General features: G+C 41.8%; 1 protein-coding gene across 3 annotated transcripts in view; it reads left to right on the top strand.

Annotated features, from left to right (window-relative positions):
* The first annotated feature begins 4,346 nt into the window (after positions 1-4,346).
* Positions 4,347-20,236, top strand: part of LOC138194287 (G patch domain-containing protein 8) — a 32,176-nt gene continuing 16,286 nt past the window's right edge. The window contains exons 1-3 of one of the 3 annotated variants that reach the window (XM_069142905.1): positions 4,347-4,826; positions 4,991-5,059; positions 5,213-5,517. In XM_069142905.1, coding sequence (XP_068999006.1) covers positions 5,365-5,517 — 153 coding nt within the window. In that variant the 5' untranslated portion in view covers positions 4,347-4,826; positions 4,991-5,059; positions 5,213-5,364. The remainder of the gene's footprint in view (positions 4,827-4,990; positions 5,060-5,212; positions 5,518-20,236) is intronic. The other 2 variants (XM_069142906.1, XM_069142907.1) reach the window with 2 other exon arrangements.

Here is a 20,236-nt window from a genome sequence, read left to right on the forward strand (position 1 = left end):
TAAACTGTGCCAATGCAAATGAGAGCACACAGAAATGTAAACATACACACAAATGGCACACACTCATGCTCAAAGAGAAACACTGTCAAATTAGCAATGAATCTAAATGATCACCAGCACACATTAACAAAATATTAGGTGTTAAATCCTAATTGTACGTATCTCCACTCACTCTCAGGGCCACTCATGATGTCTCGGAGTCAAATGATAGCTCAGGTATAGTGTGTTCATAGATTGAATGCTGTTTTGAAAAAGAGCTCCAATTTACCTTGAACTGTGAAATGTTTATCTGTTGAAAGAAATCACCCTTAACCAACATCTGCGGAACCCTGGTCTTGTTTATGTGAGCGGTAAATAATTTTTTTTTTGTAAGAAGACCCATCTGCCTCCGCACTTATACATATTCTTTGCATAGTATTTTCACAGTGATGCCATGGTGGCTCTGTAGAGGAAACATGCTTCTAGTGTCCCTCCCTCCCCACACACACGCACACACACACACACACACACACACACACACACACACACACACACACACACACATTCGTTTTCACATACTCAAAACGTTGCCACTTCTGGATCATAATACATTCAGAAGCAATCTCATCCAGTGCGCATAAAAGACAGCAATATGCGCCCAAAACCTAACTGTAATATTTCAAAGGTTTATAAGGAGAGAGGAGACGGGGGAAAGAAAAGACCCAGCGGCAGCAACTGGGGAAAACAGATACCACCAAGATTTTGCCTTCCCTCTCTCTTTCTGTCTTTTTCACTGTCTGTCTCTTGCTCCTACTCTACCACCCACCCACCTCCTCTTAGTATTACTGCATCATATCCAACAGTAATGAGTGCACCAGGAGCAGGGAAAGAGACAGGGAGAGGGGAGGTACTTCAGGGAATTAGAGTGTTTAAAATATACACAACAGTTTTCCTCTTGTGGATGATCAGTGCAAATAGTACCCCCCGCTCCTCCTCCTCCTTCCCTCCTGCACATACACCCAGTAAAACCAGCAGGTACTGAATCAGTGCATCACATAGCTTCATACTGTGTGCTTTCTGATCCCTGACATCAGAACATTATTAGCAAATACAAATGAGCCAATTTTTTTCAATCATCATCAAGGACTCTTAAGTGTTTGTGCCATTGTCTTCTGCATTACCTGTTTGTTCAGGATACACTCATTACTTTGCTCTCACTTGCACTCCGGGACATAGAAAATACATTATCTAGCAGTGCTTAAGTGTATGAGACATTAACTAAAGCTATTGCCAGAAGATAGTAAAAAGGTAATTTCCTGCGTGAAATTGGTTTCTTTTTTCCTTGTGTGAGGCAAGAGTATTCTCAGGCGGGAAAGTGGCTGAAAAAGAGTATACAGTTTGTTTCCATCAGACTGACATCTGACACAGTTCACATGCCGGTATCTGTAAGCTTTCGTATACGTGTGGTTCCCCTGGTGCCTGGTCAGCTATATTGTCGTTTGGGAGTTGTGTTGATATAATCTGTGAAGGTTCGGACCAGTGGCCGCAGGAGGAAATTGCATCGACAGCATGATGTTAACATTTAGACAGCAGAGCATGTGTGGAATCAACACACTGATAATGCTGTGCTTTGTAAACTGCCACACACTAAGAAATATATGCAGACACATGCTGTTGACCTTTATGGTCACAATGAACTGGCAAAAAACTCCTGGATAGTAAATCACTGGAGAGCCTGTAGTTCAAAGGAGCAGAGGAAAAAGTGCTTCACTCCTGAAAGTGCATACAGACTTACACACTCAAGCAAAAATACATGATTGGCACAACAAGGCTGTTGCCAACATTGTATAATGTTGAATTCACAAGTCAAAGCACTTTCTCCTTTAGAATATGTTGATTATTTTAAATATTTTTTCAGTAAACTTTCTAGTTGTTGGCTGTACATTTTATTCTCCAACATGAAGGTCTCTGCTTTCTGAAAACAATGTATCACCAACTTTAGATGAGCAAAGAAAGTCACACCTGTTTACAGCTTTGTGAAAATTTATTTTTCAAATAATTCTGTGGCAAAAGTAGGAGACAATTTAATCCTTGAATTCACCCAAAAAAATCCCAAACCAACCAATGTGGAAAAGCATAGCTTTCACTGTACAGTGACTTTGAACATCAGCAGGACTAATATTCTGGCAGGGAAATATAATTGTCTCTTTAAAATAAGTTACAATTAAATAAATTAATACAAAATTAATAAAATTCTGGAATCATCTTGTTAAATATCTACCAATATAGTTGTTGTTTTTTTTACAAACATGGAGCAACAAACAAATCCAAGGTTAGGTCTCACTAACTTGGAAAAAGAGCCCTCTTGTTCTTTATGCTGATTCAGTCTCTGAATCAGACCTAAAAGCAGGGACGGTTTGTTGTGACCTCAGAAGACCCAAAATAAATTGTCTGCTTAAAGATTTTGTAAGAAAACAGATTTAAACTCACAGAGGCTAATCTTTGCATGTGATACACACTTGTGCTTAGCAAGGAAATGTATTTATTGATCTATCAGCCACACATTAAAACATTGACCATGATAGAGAAGATAAGAGATCACTGAAGAACACCTGTCAAAGGTTTCCTGATAAACAAGTCACAAAACTAGTTTAGACAAAGATATCATAGCAATTGTGGATGTCTACTCACAAACATATATAATATGTGAGAGGATCAGAGCTTTAAGTCCATTAATGAGCCCTTATGGGGGGAGAGCTGACAGATGGATCTACGCTTCATGGCTTTTGTTTACTGTAACTGAGAGCTGTAAAGTCCCAGAGGAACAAACCTCCCATATAGGAGGGCATGATAAAAACAGCACCATCACACACACTCTTTCAGTCATGGCAGATCAAAACCAAAATGCATGGCTGCTTTGAAATATAGCTCTGAGTCTATACTTCATGGAATGAATGGGGGCGGCAACAAAGACCCATGGTTAGGGAGGGCTAACACGTGGCAGGAGCCTGGCATAAAGGACAGGACAGAAACTTGTTAAGGTGCAGGAAAATGCTGTATAATGAGAGAATGAGTAGGTAGCCAAGAAGAGTAGGAGGTTGGTGACAACAATATGTTTGCAAAAGCTCCAAAAGTACAAGGATCTGCCACATTTGTATTAGAACTGTTTGAAAGTCCAATTGCCTCAGAAGCAATAATAGATGTTTTTTTTTGGGGGGTGGGGGGGTTTGCAAGGTGTCCTTTGGGTGTTTGTTGACTAAAAGAAGTTCTGTTAAAGTTCTCTTTTCTAAGCATGAGAACATCCACACCTTGGTTTATTGTTGTTTTGATTTTGTCATCAGAGGCAGATATTTACAGACCCCCTAAAGCTGAATTGATAGCTGCAGTAAATCTAAAGAGTGCTGAAAGTTGGAGGATAAGTAGCCATATCAGAGCCTGGCATTTTGGCTAAGATATATTGCATCTTCACAGTAAGTGACAGCTGCCCTACCTTAAACAAAACTTAATAACAACAACAAAAAAAACTTAAAGATATACATCACTTTGTGGGTACCTTGAGGGAAGAGAAAGAAAGAAAAGTTGACTTTCTTTCCACTTTGTGTCCTTCTTCCTCCTCGTGTTTACCTCTGAAACCCAAAGTTGTCTGTAGCGTTCACTGTTGATGCAGGGCACAAAAGGAACCTTAATCCCGGGCTGAATATGCATGACGTGGCGTGCTGTGCCGTGGGTGCTCGCAGTTTAATAGTTTCAGCACCGCGCCGGGGGAACAGCGCCATACGACGCGGAGATAGACCGAGACTCAGCTGCAGCCGGTTCCGAGCTGCTCTTTGACGGCAACCGGCGCAGTTTGACAGGCCGAGCCGGAGAAAGACCCTTTTATCTGTAATCAAATCATCAGCCCCGAGGTTGCAGCTGAGTGAGGTTTCCTTTCCCGCCGACGATACCGAGATCTTGTAAAAGCATGGCGCGTTTACTTTGATGCCGTCCAAAGGGAGGAGGGAGACGGAGAGGGAGAGGGGTGAGGATAGACCAGAGCACATGAAGGGGAGAGATTGACACAAACATACCGTCGGTGGGTCATCTGCACACATCTTTAGGGTGCTGTGTGTGTGTGTGTGTGTGTGTGTGTGTGTGTGTGTGTGTGTGTGTGTGTGTGTGTGTGTGTGTGTGTGTGTGTGTGTGTGGCACTTCAATTCGGAGTTACTCAAGCACAGCGTGGACTGGAGTGATCCAGTTATTCCAGACCCACGCACCGACGCGGGCTGCATATTATAGAGTAGGCTACAGCAGATAGAAATCCAGTCCGGTGCAGCCCCCAAAAAGAGAAGCACACACACATACGGAGGGGGAGGTGGGATGGAGGAGGAGGGGGAGAGAGAGAGAGAGAGAGAGAGAGAGAGAGAGAGAGAGAGAGAGAGAGAGAGAGAGAGAGAGAGAGAGAGAGAGAGAGAGAGAGAGAGAGAGTATGTGTTTCTGAGAAAGAATCTGAACCACTTGAGCCTGCCTGCGCTGGAACCCGATAATAACTACAGGACTGCTGAGGATGGATTTACAGTCCCTCCCAACTTGCACCGCGGAATTTCATTCACAAGACAGGTGATTGTAAAAACTGCTGCCAATCAATAGTGAGTAGAGGGTGAAGAAAAGAGGGTCAGATGTTTTCCCTTTCTTTCCTCTCTTCGACGTGCGTGAAGAGAAGGCGCACCTGCGAGAGTGTGTGCTCCTCTTTTCTTTGGTGAGAACTCAAATTTGGTTGCTGCTGCTGCTGCTTGGCTGCGGCTTCATACACTTTACAGACTGGACCAGTGGACTGGGAAAAAGACGGGAATAAGAAATCGAGAGGAGGGGTGAGGGAGAGAGAGGGTGTACAGGAGAGAGAGAGAGAGAGAGAGAGAGAGAGAGAGAGAGAGAGTGTGTGTGTGTGTGTGTGTGTGTGTGTGTGTGTGTGTGTGTGTGTGTGTGTGTGAAACAGAGACTGGATGGATCCCTCTCTTCCTCTGACACTCCACAGGCGCTCATTCATTTATTCAAGCTCGGCCGACGACAGCATGCCAAACGCTGACTCCAGCGGCAGAGCGCGGTCAGTATAACATCCCTGTCTTTCAATCGATCTCTGTACTTTGTCTCTGCATTTTCACGCCTGCTCTGTTTGTAGTTCGAGTTCACACACTCACATGCACACACCAGGTATCCCACACAGCAATTTTCATCTCCTGTCCTTCTTCTCATGCAGGCAGAGACTTCCCAACAGAGGTCAGGAGTGAGACGTCCTCCGTTGCACCGGTCCGGCAGCCGTTTTACCTGCACAGCGTCCGCGCAGGACCTGACTTTGGCGCCCACCGGGACACTGTCGACACCCAGGACCAGCGTAGACGAACCTGCTTTATGGGCCCCAAACCTCGTGAGGCCCCCGGGATGGCGTGCAGTGCGTGTTACTACCTGGTTATCAGCTCTACACACCTGAGCAATGGGCACTTTCGGCGCGTCAAGGGGGTCTTCAGAGGACCGCTGTGCCCAGCCGCAAACAGTGATTCACCGGTAGGAGAACATACGTGCCTTGGTAGATTTCCCTAGGTATTTATGGGTGTGAGACACTGAGTGTGCGTGTGCGTGTGTGTGTGTGTGTGTGTGTGTGTGTGTGTGTGTGTGTGTCTTTGTAGTTTTGCTTTTGGATCACCTGAGTCCTGGAGCTTGAAAAGAGTTCAAATCAGATCATTTCCTTTACTTTTTTGGCAGCATTGGAGTTAAATAATATAAAAAAAGGGTAAAGTTAGGGAATGGCTTTTTATAGGAAGTTCCTCACAAGTAGCCTATAGTAACATAAGTGTATGTGCAAGCAGTGGGTAGAAAAATTCAAGTGTCCATTAGACCCAGTCATACTGTCATCCAGCACTGAGGAGGTGAATATTTTTGCATCGGATGATAATTTCTTCTCCTGAGCTATAAAATAAACATTTTTTTGTGTGTGTTAGAAGACAGTGGATGTGAATATTTTAAACTGAGAAAAAATGTGTATCCAACCATGAAGCTATTGTCCCTCCATGCCTCCTTCTTTTTCTCATGGCTATGGGAATTAAACAAATCAAATTACATTAGGTCTTTGAGGAGAAGATGAGTTGCTCAGTCGAAAATTGGCCTAATTACCTTGGGAGTATTTGTAAAGTGTGGGTTGTTCTGTGTGCGTGTGTCCGCAGGCTTGTAGGGTATCTCCCTGACCTTTTCCCGATGCCCATCGTTCCTTTGAGCCACCAAACCGGCATTTAGTTGCAAACTGTCTCTCAGTCTGCGTGCACTTTCTCGCTGTGTGTGTGCGATTGTGCACTTGCAAAGACAAAAAAAAAAGTGTGTGTAGCTCAGAGAGAAAAGGAAATAAGAGAGTTGAGGAAACAAGGCAAAGGAAATAGCAGTAGATGTAAATATGTACACAATATTTTGAACTGTGTGAATTAGGGTACTGTGTGTGTGTATGTGTGTGTGTGTGTGTGTGTGTGTGTGTGTGTGTGTGTGTGCGTGCGTGCGTGCGTGCGTGCGTGCGTGCGTGAGTGCGTGCGTGCGTGTGTGTGTGTGTGTGTGTGTGCGCACGTGTGTGTGTGTGTGTGTGTGTGTGTGTGTGTGTGTGTGTGTGTGTGTGTGTGTGTGTGTGTGTGTGTGTGTGTGTGTGTGTGCTGTGTATCCAGGAGCTGCTCGGAGGGTCTCTGGTAATCACACATTATTCATGAGCTCTTAATGTGAGACGAGACAAACTGGCGGAGCTGATGACAAGTTTGATGAGAAAGGAGGAAAGGAGCAGCTGGTATGTGTGTACAAGTGTGTCTGTGGGTGTGTGTGTGTGTGTGTGTGTGTGTGTGTGTGTGTGTGTGTGTGTGTGTGTGTGTGTGTGTGTGTGTGTGTGTGTGTGTGTGTTCAGACTCAAGTCATTACCAGTCTGTCATGTTCGGCCTGCGTTCACTGTGTGATGGGAATGAGCGAATACTGTTGAGCAGACACTCTCAGGCTGGCAGAGAGGCTGCAATGAGTTGTATTCACAAATATTCTCACAAACTTTTACACACGCTCTCAAACACGCACACTCACAGAAATCATTACCAGATAGATAGTCTGTCTACCACTCTCTTTTGACACAGTATGCACAGTACACATCTCAAATGAAGGCTTCCCTCTTAAATCTGATCATTTCTATCACCTGTCTCAGAGTCCCTTCATCTTCTTGTAGCATCATCAACACATTAAGTCTGGTTTGGATGCACTTGAAGCTTCGTGACTGTGTGAAGCATAACTACAATTTTAAACTGATGAATGCATACTGTAGAACACCTTTGAAACAGTTGCTAATTTCCAAGTTTATAAAAATTAATTCAAAACTACTTGATTCTTGTTTGAGATAAGAAATCAATTTAAATGTACCATATCTTTGTAATTTTCTGTCAAACAATAAATTCACTCAGGGATGAGTTTTTAATCACAGAATATTTTCGTATAGACCAATATCCGTAAGTGGCATCTTGTTTTGACAGATGTCATACACTATATCAAAACCTGTCAAAAAATATAGAATTAGGATGATTAGTCAATTCATAATTTCTTTTTACAGAAAATGTATCTTAATATTAAATTTGGTTGGACAAAACAAGCAACTGCAGGTGTCACCATGAACTCCATGAAATTTTTCACAATCTAAAGTTATTTTTATATCCAAAATAATGATTTTATTCATCACAAAAAAAGGTAAGCAGGCTAATTGATAGCAATCGTTATAGTTGGCAGCCCATATCAAATGCTTTGCAAATCATCCCGTTCTTCTTGTTTTGTTGTTCTTTGATTTGGTAGAATTTAAATCAAGAAACCTTTAACTTTACATGACTTTAAACTTTATATCCGAGTAATTTGTAGTTTTTAAAAGAAAAAATTGAAAGGTATAGAGCTGGTAAAAAGGACACATGTGACTTGGCTTATACAGCAGGGTACATTGTAAGGCTGTTAAAAGCCAGACTTTTTTTTCTTCTGAGTGCACTCAAGTGCTCATGAAAGATATTAATACTGCATTTACTTATGTTAATTCATGTTATCGCAACTCAAGTGTTGCAGTCTAAATTTCAATCGCAGTAAAGATTTTTTTTTTTACAGAAGATATTTTGAATTGTCAGAGTAAAAAAAAAAAAATCGCCTTAAAGGGTGTCTGTGGTGTTACAGTAAGCCAAAACAGTGTGACAGTGGAATTGTATGCCCAATACCATGAAGTCGAAGCCTCTAAATGGAATTCAGCCTTTTACTATTTTATTTACACCTGTGATTTTTCTCCGGTTATATGGCAAAATGTCTCCAGTGCAAAAGGCCAATGATTAGAAATAGTTTAATTGTCATATTGTCAAATCAAAAAAAAAAAAAAATCTGTACTACCGCAATGCAAATTTATAGCCCTTGAAATATCATTAAGAAGTAGAAGTACCATCGAAGAAACCCATTCAAGAAAACACCACGAGCAGCAGCGGCTCCTAAGATTTCCTTTCAACAAGAGTATTGAGAGTAAAACCTCTGAACACTGAAATATCCCTGAAAAAAATAAAACACTCAAACCATACCAACTGCAGGGTCTTATACTGTAGCTGACCTCCATCTAAACAGATCCATGTAAAACAAAAAGTTTGAATTATGTTAAAAACATGTTTCTCTCTCCAAGCTGTGTTATTCAAGTGTTATTCATGGTGGAGAGGACATCATTTACCTTCAAGGCTATGTCCAAACTAATGTAGATGAATGTAGATGTGGAAAGTTGTCAGTGTTGAAAAAGGCTGGCTAAGAAGGTATGGAAGGTCAAAACATACACTTATAGATATATATATATATATAAAAAGACATGCTTTCAGATGTATCCATATTAGTTTAGACATGGCCCGATATATGAGCCTGTCAGCATGATAAACTGTCTGCAATTGTGGTCAAGCAGTTCAAAAGTGACCCTTTGGTTTAGGTGAAACGCGGCACTTCAGCCAGAAGCGAGTTTAACACATCACTTCAAGGCAGTTAAAATATGCTGAGCAGCATCTTCTTCTCCTGTCCGTCCTGCTGAAGAGTAAGCCATGGCAGTCAGCACAACAGCTAGCTGCTCTTTGATTCAGGTCGGATCAGTGGAGTACAAAGGATTTTACAACTGGGATTTGTTCGGGGTAACTTCTTGTGTCTTCACTTTGATAAAGCATTGCAGCATTAGGAAAAACACTGGGTGCCATAGAGTGGTAAAGAACAGCACACAGCCCCCTTCTTCCGCCCCAACAAATCCACTTGTGGTTGTTTAGAGGACTCTGCTCTGTTATTTAGTTAGCTTCCCTGTGGTGTGCTGTGGTCTGTCTAGATTAGGATTTTGCTCATTACTTTATCACCACTAATTAGCCAGTGTGATTGGTCTCTCGGACGTGTCTAACTTTTGGATCCTGTACGTGTATTCATGCTTAATCATCACCGGTGAGTCATTCTTCAAACTCTTATTAACACTTCAAAGGTTTTTTGTTCTTGGTGTCAGCATTGAGGGAGGACAAGAGGAGAGATGTAGCAGCAAAAAGGTGTGTGCATAGAGGACAAATTCAGACCTGATCTGTTCAGATGGAGCCAAATTGATACACACCTTTCATTTATTTTCCTTGTCTGAAAATTCTCAAATCCTTTTCTCTCTGTTCCCTTTAGACCCCCACCCAAAGAACAGTATAGCCTCATCTGTGTGCATATTTAGCTGCGTATCCACTGAAGACCACTTTGATGTATATTTCACTGCCGTTGCAAGAAACAGATGAATCGTTAGCCACACAGCACAGTGTCAAAATGAGTGCAAATGCCCCAGGGCGTATATGTGTGTGGATGTGGATGTGACTCTGTGTTCGCACCCTCGTGTTTCATTGATTCCGCAGGGAGCTGAACAGTGTTTATGTAAATGAGCTGGCATTTAAACATATGCCCCGAACAATTACCTTGAAACAACTATTTAGCTGAACAAAAACACTGCAGCACTGAGAGCGAGTCAAGTAGTTAGCCACAAATATTAAGCCATCATTAGGGGACGGAGGTGAGATGAGCCAACTGGTTTGGCATTTGGCTTGCAGGTTTGCTCATGGATGTAAACACATTACCCAGGAATCAAACCCAGGTACTTTTAATGGTGATGATGATGATTATAGTAAGTGATCCAGGCTCGGTATCAAAGGACTCACAGGGGAAGATTAAGCTGCTAATAGTATCTTGACATTCATGAAGTTCAACAAATGTCAGAGAGAGATTCGTTAAATGTGGTGAGATTAAGATAAACATGTTTGTGGTATGAGTTTAAAAGTCACTGTTTTAGAGTCAAAGCCCCTTCTGTCATTCATAAAATCTAATGTTAATCCACACACACACACACACACACACACACACACACACACACACACACACACACACACACACACACACACACACACACACACACTCTGACTCGGCCATTAGGCCCTGGTGGAGCAGTTTGAGAGTGAGCAGGTGAGTGCTGCTGAATGCTAAAGTCCTGTATGACTGGACCATTCCTGCTGACCGCTGCAAAGTGCTCCCACTGATCACCACTAATGTCCTCCATCACAGTTTACACTCAACACTCCAGAGAGAGTGTGTGCGCAAGTGTGTGTTGGGGAGAAAGGTGGATAATTGGGACAGATGGGTGAGATAGGATGAAGAGAAAGAGGAGGGAGAGGGGGAGAACGAGACAGTTGGCATCGATTTTAACACTCTCGCAAGCCTTTATTGACATTTCATTTAGCTAATGAATTCATTAGTGCTTCATAGCATAATAACCTCTACTTGATAACCAGGATGGTTCCCCAGAGGAAAATGCTGTCTATACTCTGCTGCTTCACTATTTTCTGACTTTACCAAACTCAATTTCTGCTTCATTTTTTTTTCCCTCTCCACCTCAGTTTCTTTTTCTTCTACATAGCAAGTTTTCTCCCTGTTTGTTTGTGCTGAATTGTGTAACTTGTAAATGAACTCCCTGTTTGAGGTGACATAACCTGGCAGTCTCTCAACAACAATGCAGCATGCCCTCCAGAATAGAGAAAAAGAGGAAGGTGCAAGAAGTATGAGCATACTCATCTCTACCTTTGTATAGGTGTCTTTGTGTCGAGTGTGCTTGCTGATTTTGTGATGCTTGATCATCCGAGATGGAGATGATTTTTATTCCATTTACTGATGACTGACTCATTCTTTTCTTGTGCCTATTTGACTTACTAACTTCTAGAAACACAAGCAGGAAACCTTGAACTCACACAAAAAGTGTTTGTTTTTTTCAATCATAAAAAGGGGGACGTTTCACCACAGGAATTGTGTTTATACACATTCACAACCCTCTATTTGGACTAGAAGTTCTGTCAGACTTAAAATAATGGTTAATGAATTAGAAGAGTTTATCTATTTGTGTTTGGGTCTGATGTCTGATGGCTTCTGGGGCGTCACTGTAAGGATGTCTGCAGGACTTAGTCGGCCTGTTCGGGCTCTGTATGGGTGTGTGTGAGCACGTCTGGAGGGTATCGAGTAGGCTGAGTGCTTGGTAATATTAGTAGTAATCTAAAAGCGAGGGCTGCTCCTGTTGATTTAAACAAACATGTTTTAAGTGCAGGTCCCGACATGTTTTGAACGACACACGAGTTATCACAGACTCATACATGCATGCACGCAGGCACAGCAGATGGCCAACCTCTCATTTTGTATATTACCTTGGGACAGATGTTTGTCTGTGTGGTCATTAGTGTTCGCAGCGTCAGATAATCACCTGGAGACACAGCAGCACATAAACACACACTCACGTACAATTAGTGAGTGTTTGATAATTACGGGATGTTTGATGAACCATCTGGAACACCAGCTCAGGCAGAAACTGAAAGGCACACTCAAAATAAAATCACACACACAAAAAAAACTCAAATCATAGTTACATCAAAACTGTAGATAGGTGAGAGATGAAGAGATTAAAACATTTCTGTTTCACAGTCATTAAGATGTCACATCTCATTCAGGTTTTGGTGTTATCCTCTTTGATTCGCTTGCAGTGATTTTCCCCTGCAGTCTAAACTCTGCATCTTCCGTCTCACATTTATTTTCTTTTTCTTTCACACTGTCATTTCCCGCTACCTTTTGTCTCTTCCTCCATCCATTTCTCTGGCCAGTACCTTTGCTCTCATCTCCCTCTCCCTGACATGCCTCTTATCTCCCTCTGCTATTGCTTTTCATCTCATCTCTAAAACCCATTAATTTTTTAGCAGGTCAAAGGTTTAACTGTTTAGGCCTTTGAATTTTTCAAGCATGTGTGTGTGTGTGTGTGTGTGTGTGTGTGTGTGTGTGTGTGTGTGTGTGTCTGTGTGTGTTCGTGTGTGTCTGTGTGTGTTCGTGTATGGGGCTTTGTGCGTGTGGGGAGTAATATTGCAGTAGCTATATTGCTGAAAAATCCTTGAAGGAATGAGGGCTGTGCTTTATTTGATGGTCAGTTTTCCGGTTCTTCAATAACCTCCATTTTACGTCTTGACTCTGTCTCTTATTCTGCTGCTTTACCTGGACTCTTGCTTTTATGTAGGGATGGTTTTAGCAATACAGTTTTGTCTCCATTAGCTGTGGCCTGCATACTTGTACGTGCCTGCATGTACATATAGGTGTGTGCGTTTCGAATATTTGCACCCGTGTGCTTGAATGCCTGCGTGTGTCTCCACCGCTGACACGCAGGCCAGGGTTAAGAGCAGCTCAGACAAATTAATTATCTCTCCTCTGGAGGAACGATGACTCACTGAAAGAGGGGCTCTGAACCAGCATCTCCTTGCTGAGCAGAAGCCCAGGAATTACTGCCAACCTAAAAGAAACCAAGGGGCTCCCTCTGAATAAAGTAACTTGGATTTCATTCTCAGCTTGATCTTCACATCATTTTTTTTTCAACTTTTCATGTGTATAAGGACAATTTATAAAAATAACTACGACTGAAAGAAGTCGAGCAGGCACTTTGCATTTATAGATCAAAGTGGCAGAGGAATTTTAATGCATTTGAACAAGTTTTACTTCCCTGAATTCAGTGACATAAGATCAAGGCTTTCATGTTTTGTCTTGCTGTGCCTTGCACAGAAAAGGCTGTTATGGTGCATACTGTACTGCTGTGTACCCCAATACAATCATACAGATCGCTTTAAGTCATAGCCTCAACTGAGACAACAGAAAGACTTACATCATTATTTAAAACTTATTATATGGTATATGTATAAATTGTTAGTTCTGATGTTGAAAGTTGGTTGTCTTGAAAAATGGGGATGTATTCTTTATTGTTATGATGGCACATGTTGGTACAATTAATCTTTCAATGAAGCGTTTAGGAATTTATATCTTATTCAGTCAATACTTTGACATGGAAAATCTTAAAAATATCATATCATCAAAATATAATCCAATTTCATAAAAAAAAAAAAAAAAAAAAGAATGTTATCAATAAGGAGTCTTTCATGTTTCTTCTGCCTCAGCCACATTCTCTTGCCCCTGACTTTTCAACTTTCCCCTCTGACCTCTGACAGACAAACCAGTATAAAAATAGGTGGAGGAAAAGTCAGTGTTAGGGTCAAGGATTCAGATAAAAAGATAAAAATGGTATTATTGAGCCATTACCTTTTTTTAAATGTCTGTGTACCTTTTAATAATGTACATGTGCATACACATAAAGGAAGGGGGGGGGGGAACAGCACAAGCAGGGCAGAAATGCATGTAGTATTATAATAACATTTTGTGTGTTCTCCTGTGTGTTCATTCTGGTGTGCTCTCATGTTTATGTATTACAGCAGATAGGACCTTCTAGGACATTCTGATAGCGCAGGGTCAGTCATGCATCAGTAACAATGCATCAAATTATATCAGACTTACCTCCACCAGCAGTGTGAGCCATGATGCAGACACTAATAATTCATGCCATTTGCTTCAATCAGTCTTCATATGAGCCGTGATGGAGAAAACAACTCACTGCAATTATCATGAGCAGCAGCATTCCTGTGCTTAGCAGATTGGAGATGTTCAGCTTACCGCTGTGCAGAAATGTTCGGCTACGTGATGCCAGGATGGTTGGATCACAGTGGTCTGCAAGCAGCCTCCAGCTACCACCCATTGGCTAAAACTCTTGTGTACGGGCAGGGTGCCTGTTTCCTCTGTCTCTTCTTGTATGTATGCTTGGCATGATTTTGTTTCTCCATTTTTGTACGAGTCTGCAGTAGGGCCTTCTTACCCTTGCTGTGAGGTATATTCTTACCCTGTGGTACGGGATTAGTCACACCAGTGAATGGGAAAACATGGAAACAGCAGGAGGAGAGGAGAATAGAGGGACAGGAGAGGAGAGGAGAAGAAGAGGAGACGAAGGGAAACCCCACAAAGATGAGAAGAAGTGTGTGGGCAGATTGTGTGTGTGTGTGTGTGTGTGTGTGTGTGTGTGTGTGTGTGTGTGTGTGTGTGTGTGTGTGTGTGTGTGTGTGTGTGTGTGTGTGTGTGTGTGTGTGTGTGAGTGCATGTGTGCCTGCATGCCATGGGTACTCATCAATTTCCCTAAGAGTCTCCACTTTTCTGCTGCCATAAAACCCAGAGGCAAGAAGTAAACACAAACTCAATAAGATCTGCATCTCTCTGCCTCCTTTTGTGTCTTTTCTCTTTTCTAACTCTTGATGTAAGGTTATAGCTATGTGTTTGTATCTGGTTGTTTGTATTACATATGCAAAACATGTCTGTCATCTAGCAACAGGGAAACAAATGTAGTGTGAGGTCCAGAGGATGTGGAACATATTGTCTTTCATCTCTGGGTATGCTGGTGTTGCAGTTGCTGAGTGCTCATCTTGAACAGTATAATTATAAATGAACTTTCCTCTCCCATGTATGACAGCAATGTGTGTTTTTGGTAAAGCTTTGCAAAAACAGTGCGCCATGCACACCGCAGAGCAAGCCAAAATGTATGAACTTTGTGTGTGCGGCTGGATGTGGGTGTGTGTTTGTGTTTATGTGAAAGCGTGTGAAAAATAGCAGCGTGTGATTTATGTAAATGAGTGTCATCGGCCGAGGAGGAGGCAGAATTCCCAGGCCTGATGAGTGGCTTAATGATTCATCAGCCTGGCTGAGGCAGGCATCAATAATGGATGACAGAGTGGGTCATGCAGGATTGCTCGCCCCTTGATTAAAGTGCTCCACGGCTAAACGCCTCACTTCCTCCCTCTTCTCACCCTACCTTCTCTGGGGATGAATACAGAAATGTGCTGTACAGGCACACCCCCACACACACACTTGCACATCTGGTCTCACACACACACACCTCTGCCTCTATCTCCTTCTTTACGGCTTAATGTCATCTCACCTCTCACATGCTTAATAAGCTCTTATACCTTCCTCATCTTCCTCTGTTTCTTTGGCCTTAATCCAATCACGAGTGAAAGAGGAAGAGAAATAGGTAAAAAAAAAAAAAAGAGGAAGAGATGGGGGAAGAAGAAGATGGAAAAGCGTGGGAGAAAAAAAGAGAAGCCACAAATGAAAGCTTTATGATTTGTACAGAAATGGAACCTTTCTCTCTGGAGATAAGACAGGAACATAAATGTTCTTTCTCTACCCTCCACTCACACAGAGCGGAAGGAGTCGTTCTCCCTCTGTCTCTCGCTGTAAGCTGTATGTGGGTGTTGGTGTGACAGGACAAATCTCTGTCTATTAGGAGACATAAACCTCTAAACCCCTAGCTACACGGCCATACATACTAATGCAGCCATACAGAGAGCTGGATAGAAGTTAAGAATGATAGCGAGGACACCCAGAGAAAGACAGAGACATGGAGAGCGGGGAGATGGAAGGAGGCAGACTAGGATGTTGAAAGCAGAGAGAGTCCTGGCGGGATTTCAATCCCTGGACAGCACAGGGTCTTAACTGCTACACAATCTTATGGTACAGCAAAACCAGCTCTCACAAAGTTGGACTGATGTGCACCGCAGAGCAAATTCACTGAGTCCTGTGCACGTGTCCCCAAGTAGTTCATTTCAGCCTTGTCGCATGTAGTATCATTAGCCATCCATACACTTGTATGGTTATATGCCACAAAAAAGATCACTCATTCTTATTGGACACACTCATGTTATCGCCTGGTAGCACAAATGAGCCACACAAAATGAACACACACATATACACATATGAAACTGGAAAGCTTCAAAGGAATCCGCAATCATAACCAGCAGCCCATCATTCTCTTGCACCCGTCCTTGCCCCTCATCTGTAAATTTCGAAGTTGGCGAGACTTAGACGAGCATTATGAGTAGCGTGTAATCTTCGATCACATTAATCCTGTTCTTTAAATCTGTCACTTCCCAAACTGATTACCTCCATCTTCTTAACTTGTCTTTCCCTCTAATCTGCATCATCACACTGACAGATTACAGCCTGAGTTAGATCACATCAACAGATAGAGACTCAATCCTCTTTGAAGCTGTCAGTCAACTGCATTGTCTGGACAGACAGGAATGTGACAGACAGCATATGAGTTTGAAGTATGTGTATTTGATATGTGTGTGTGTGTGTGTGTGTGTGTGTGTGTGTGTGTGTGTGTGTGTGTGTGTGTGTGTGTGTGTGTGTGTGTGTGAGATAACCTAGCAATGCTGCATATCGATTTATCCATGCAGGGTTTTCAATTGCGTCTGTAATTTAAATGTCAAGAGTGTATGGTCCATATAATTCAATTTTTTTTCTGCCAGCTGGGAGAGAAAAAGCATTTAATACTGGAGGTGACATTTAGCAAGAGAGTAGAGGCGCCTGATAGGCACATAGATAGAGGGACACACAACTGACAAGTGCTTTTAGTGCATGAGAGAGAGGAAAACCAATACGAGAGAGAGGAAATATTACAAAAGGCTACAATAAAACAAAATTAAAAAAACCTGAGGGAAATAACGGGGAGTGATCGGAGAGGAGACAGTGAAATGATAAGAGGATCAGATCTCACCGATCTCCAGCCGAGGCTCTTCTTGTTTTATTTTTACCCCTCAGAGAAACTGTAGGGGGAGAATCAAAGAGGAAAACAAGAGTTTAAAACAGACTACATCCAAAACATACTTAAAGTGTTTAGAAATTGACGAGACAAAGAGTAAAATTCCCCTCTCCCCTCATTATTCCCACCATCCTTTGTTGTCTTGTAATTAGTATATGATGACCTCATTGATATGCAAAGAAAGACAGGGGAGAAAGACTTCGTCTTTTTGGGAAACAAATTTCAGCCCCTGAAGGGCATAGTGAGTAAATGGGGGGTAGGATCATAAAAATGCATTAAAGGACACAGAGGGGACCCCCGTTAGCAGAACGCTTGGGCATTTCAGGAATTTTCATGCATGCATTCTCGCTTTCGTGTTTCTGCCTTTGATCCCACCCAACAGGAATTTAATCCACAAAATGCCTGGAAAGAAAAACTATGGGTCATGTTTGTTCAAGTGGGGAAAATGTCTTACGATGTCCTCAGATTTTTTTTTTTGGGTCTTTTTTTTTTGTCTGTAAGCTATGCTCTGCCCCGGTGAATCAGTTTAAGTTATCCTGCTGCACAAGCCGGAGACGAAGTTCACATTGTATTCTGGCTGGCACGAACACAGAGAGATTGAGAGAGGAGGAGGGGATGTTGAGAGGTGGGCAGATTTTAAATGTGGCACGGAATAGGATTGATCAATGGTACAGTGCATGAATAACTCCGTGAAAACAAGGTAGGCCTGTTGAATGGGGAAGAAAAATAGAGAGAGACAGCGAGAGTGAAGGCAGGGAGGGGTGGACAGCTGAGGGGCTCTTTGGCCTTGCATTGTGATGGACAGGGAATTAAATTTTGATTGCTTGCTGAGTGATCGTTTGGTTGGGCCTTGTGACTAATCATAGATTTATGGCTTCAACAGGAGAGCAGTGCAATTTGTAGATGTTACGGGCTCCCTACTTTATGGCCCCAGACAAAAGCAGTACAGTTATTTTGAGGCTTTTGAATACAATTCTTTAATTATTTTTTTAATCTTCTTTTTATATTTGGATGTGCTAAGTTGCATTTTATGTATAAATGCCAGACTGTAGCTTTCTCCTTTTTATGGACAGGTTTAGGTCTTAAAATCTATCAGCAGCCAACAGATGTGTTTAAAGCATATTTATTTTTTACAGTACAACTGTAACATCATTTACCAAAGCGTGAAAGCAGCACATATTGTGCTGCCTGTAAGCATTATGATACTAACACATTTTCAGTTGTTTGACTGTATTTCAACATTAGAATAAAACAATGACTACAAGGCTAAAGTATAATCTTAAGCATTACTATGTTTATATTCAATGTAGGAAATGCTGAATTCCATCTAATGAAAAGTCATTTTTTTTCAGGTTTGGGTACAGCAGATCAGTGATCCTAAACTTACAGACAAGGTAATCAGGTTTTTTTTTTTTTAAATAGCTCCCATACATTTTATCTGATGTGAAATTCGAAATTTGCAATTTATCCCCAGAGGTTCATTCAAATGCAGTATAAAATAGAGAGAGTACAAGGCCAGTATAACAATGTTCGTTATATGTTGACATATTATCCACGGCAGAAATTTAAAGTGGAGAATCTAAATCTAAATCTAAATTTAAAATCAAACATTAAATCAGAAGCTACAAAGGACCACTAGTTTGAGGATCATATCCACTCTTTATTTCAACATGGTAACAAAGAGCACAGGGCGCATAAGCAATTATAATTTATTCTCTATTTACTTAGTTCCTTGCATGCAGCTCAACTTGAAAGGTCAGATGGAACATTTGGTTATATTTTGTGGTATCACTGGTGATATCAAGGACTGGGCTTGAGATAGCATACAGTGTACACTTACACACAATGAGTCATGGCATACCTGACAAGTTCCCTGAATAACACTTTTTGTTGTAGTCTCATTTTCTGATTTATTTTCGCTTACAGAGTCTCAGTCACAGAGTTGCTTTCTGGCAGTGTGTGCAATGACATCGCTCATTGGTACTGACACATCTGTCCTTTTGGCTGTAAGAAAACCCTAATGACTATGTCTACGGTCAACACATCTGTGATTTTGGCTACGGTCACTCTGTACACTACTTGTTTTGGCCATACTTCTAACTGGCTGTAATGATCTGAAGCAAACAAAGACACACAAACACACACACACACACACATACACACACACACACACACACACACACACACACACACACACACACACACACACACACACACACACACACACACACACACACACACTACAACATAGTAGCACATAGACAAAAATACAAGACGTACATGCGAATGTATACACACACATCAAATGAATAAATGGGTGGGTACAGACCATGGAGGCATATTAAAGACAGTCAAGGGAGATGCATTAGGGCTGCAAATATCAGCTCATTAACACTCAGCTATTCTGTTCAGCAGCCTGTGTGTGTGTGTGTGTGTGTGTGTGTGTGTGTGTGTGTGTGTGTGTGTGTGTGTGTGTGTGTGTGTGTGTGTGTGTGTGTGTGTGTGTGTGTGCATGTGCACAAGCATGTCTGCCACTGAGATCTACAGGTCATTATGGTAACAAGCAATTTAGCCCTCAGGTCAGTTGTCAATGGCCACAGAAGAATAGCAAGAAATCACACGTGACTCTCCCACTGCCAGAGTCTCTCCACTTGTGTGTGTGACTGCATGTGTGTCTGATGGAAAAAAAAATCACAGGAACACTTCAAAGATGGGTAGAAAAGAAGACAGGGAGGCAGATACATGTAAATACACGGAGAAAGAGGGGCAGAGGAAACAAGATTTGCTAAATTATTTCTTTTCCACAAATTGAATTGTTTCTATTCATTGCAGTGACTGCAAGTTAGGGTGATAATTATAGCTGAAGATAATTAAAGACTTAATTGGGCTTGATAAACAGTTGTGAATTGTTTATTGAATTGTTCTAACAAGGCAGTAGCAATTAGGAGTTCTCTGAATTCATAACTATCTCCTCTTTACAGTTTGTCCCCACATCACTCTTCTCTTCTCTCTGTCTTCACCTCCTGAATGCTGAATGGGTGGATATTCTATGGTCTTTTAACTTATTGTAATACCATTCTTGCAGTTGTTTTACCATTTAAACCCCTCTGACGAGTGGGAGAGAAAAAAAAATCTACAGTCAGCGAGATAACACCAGATAACAAGTAGCGAGTAAATTGCATACTACTAAAAATACTTAAATTGACTATAAATGTGAATTACAAA

Source organism: Embiotoca jacksoni, unplaced genomic scaffold (assembly GCF_022577435.1).
Source record: "Embiotoca jacksoni isolate LCO1_2020_lvr unplaced genomic scaffold, fEmbJac1.0.p SCAF_11, whole genome shotgun sequence".
NCBI classification, from domain to species: Eukaryota; Metazoa; Chordata; class Actinopteri; family Embiotocidae; genus Embiotoca; species Embiotoca jacksoni.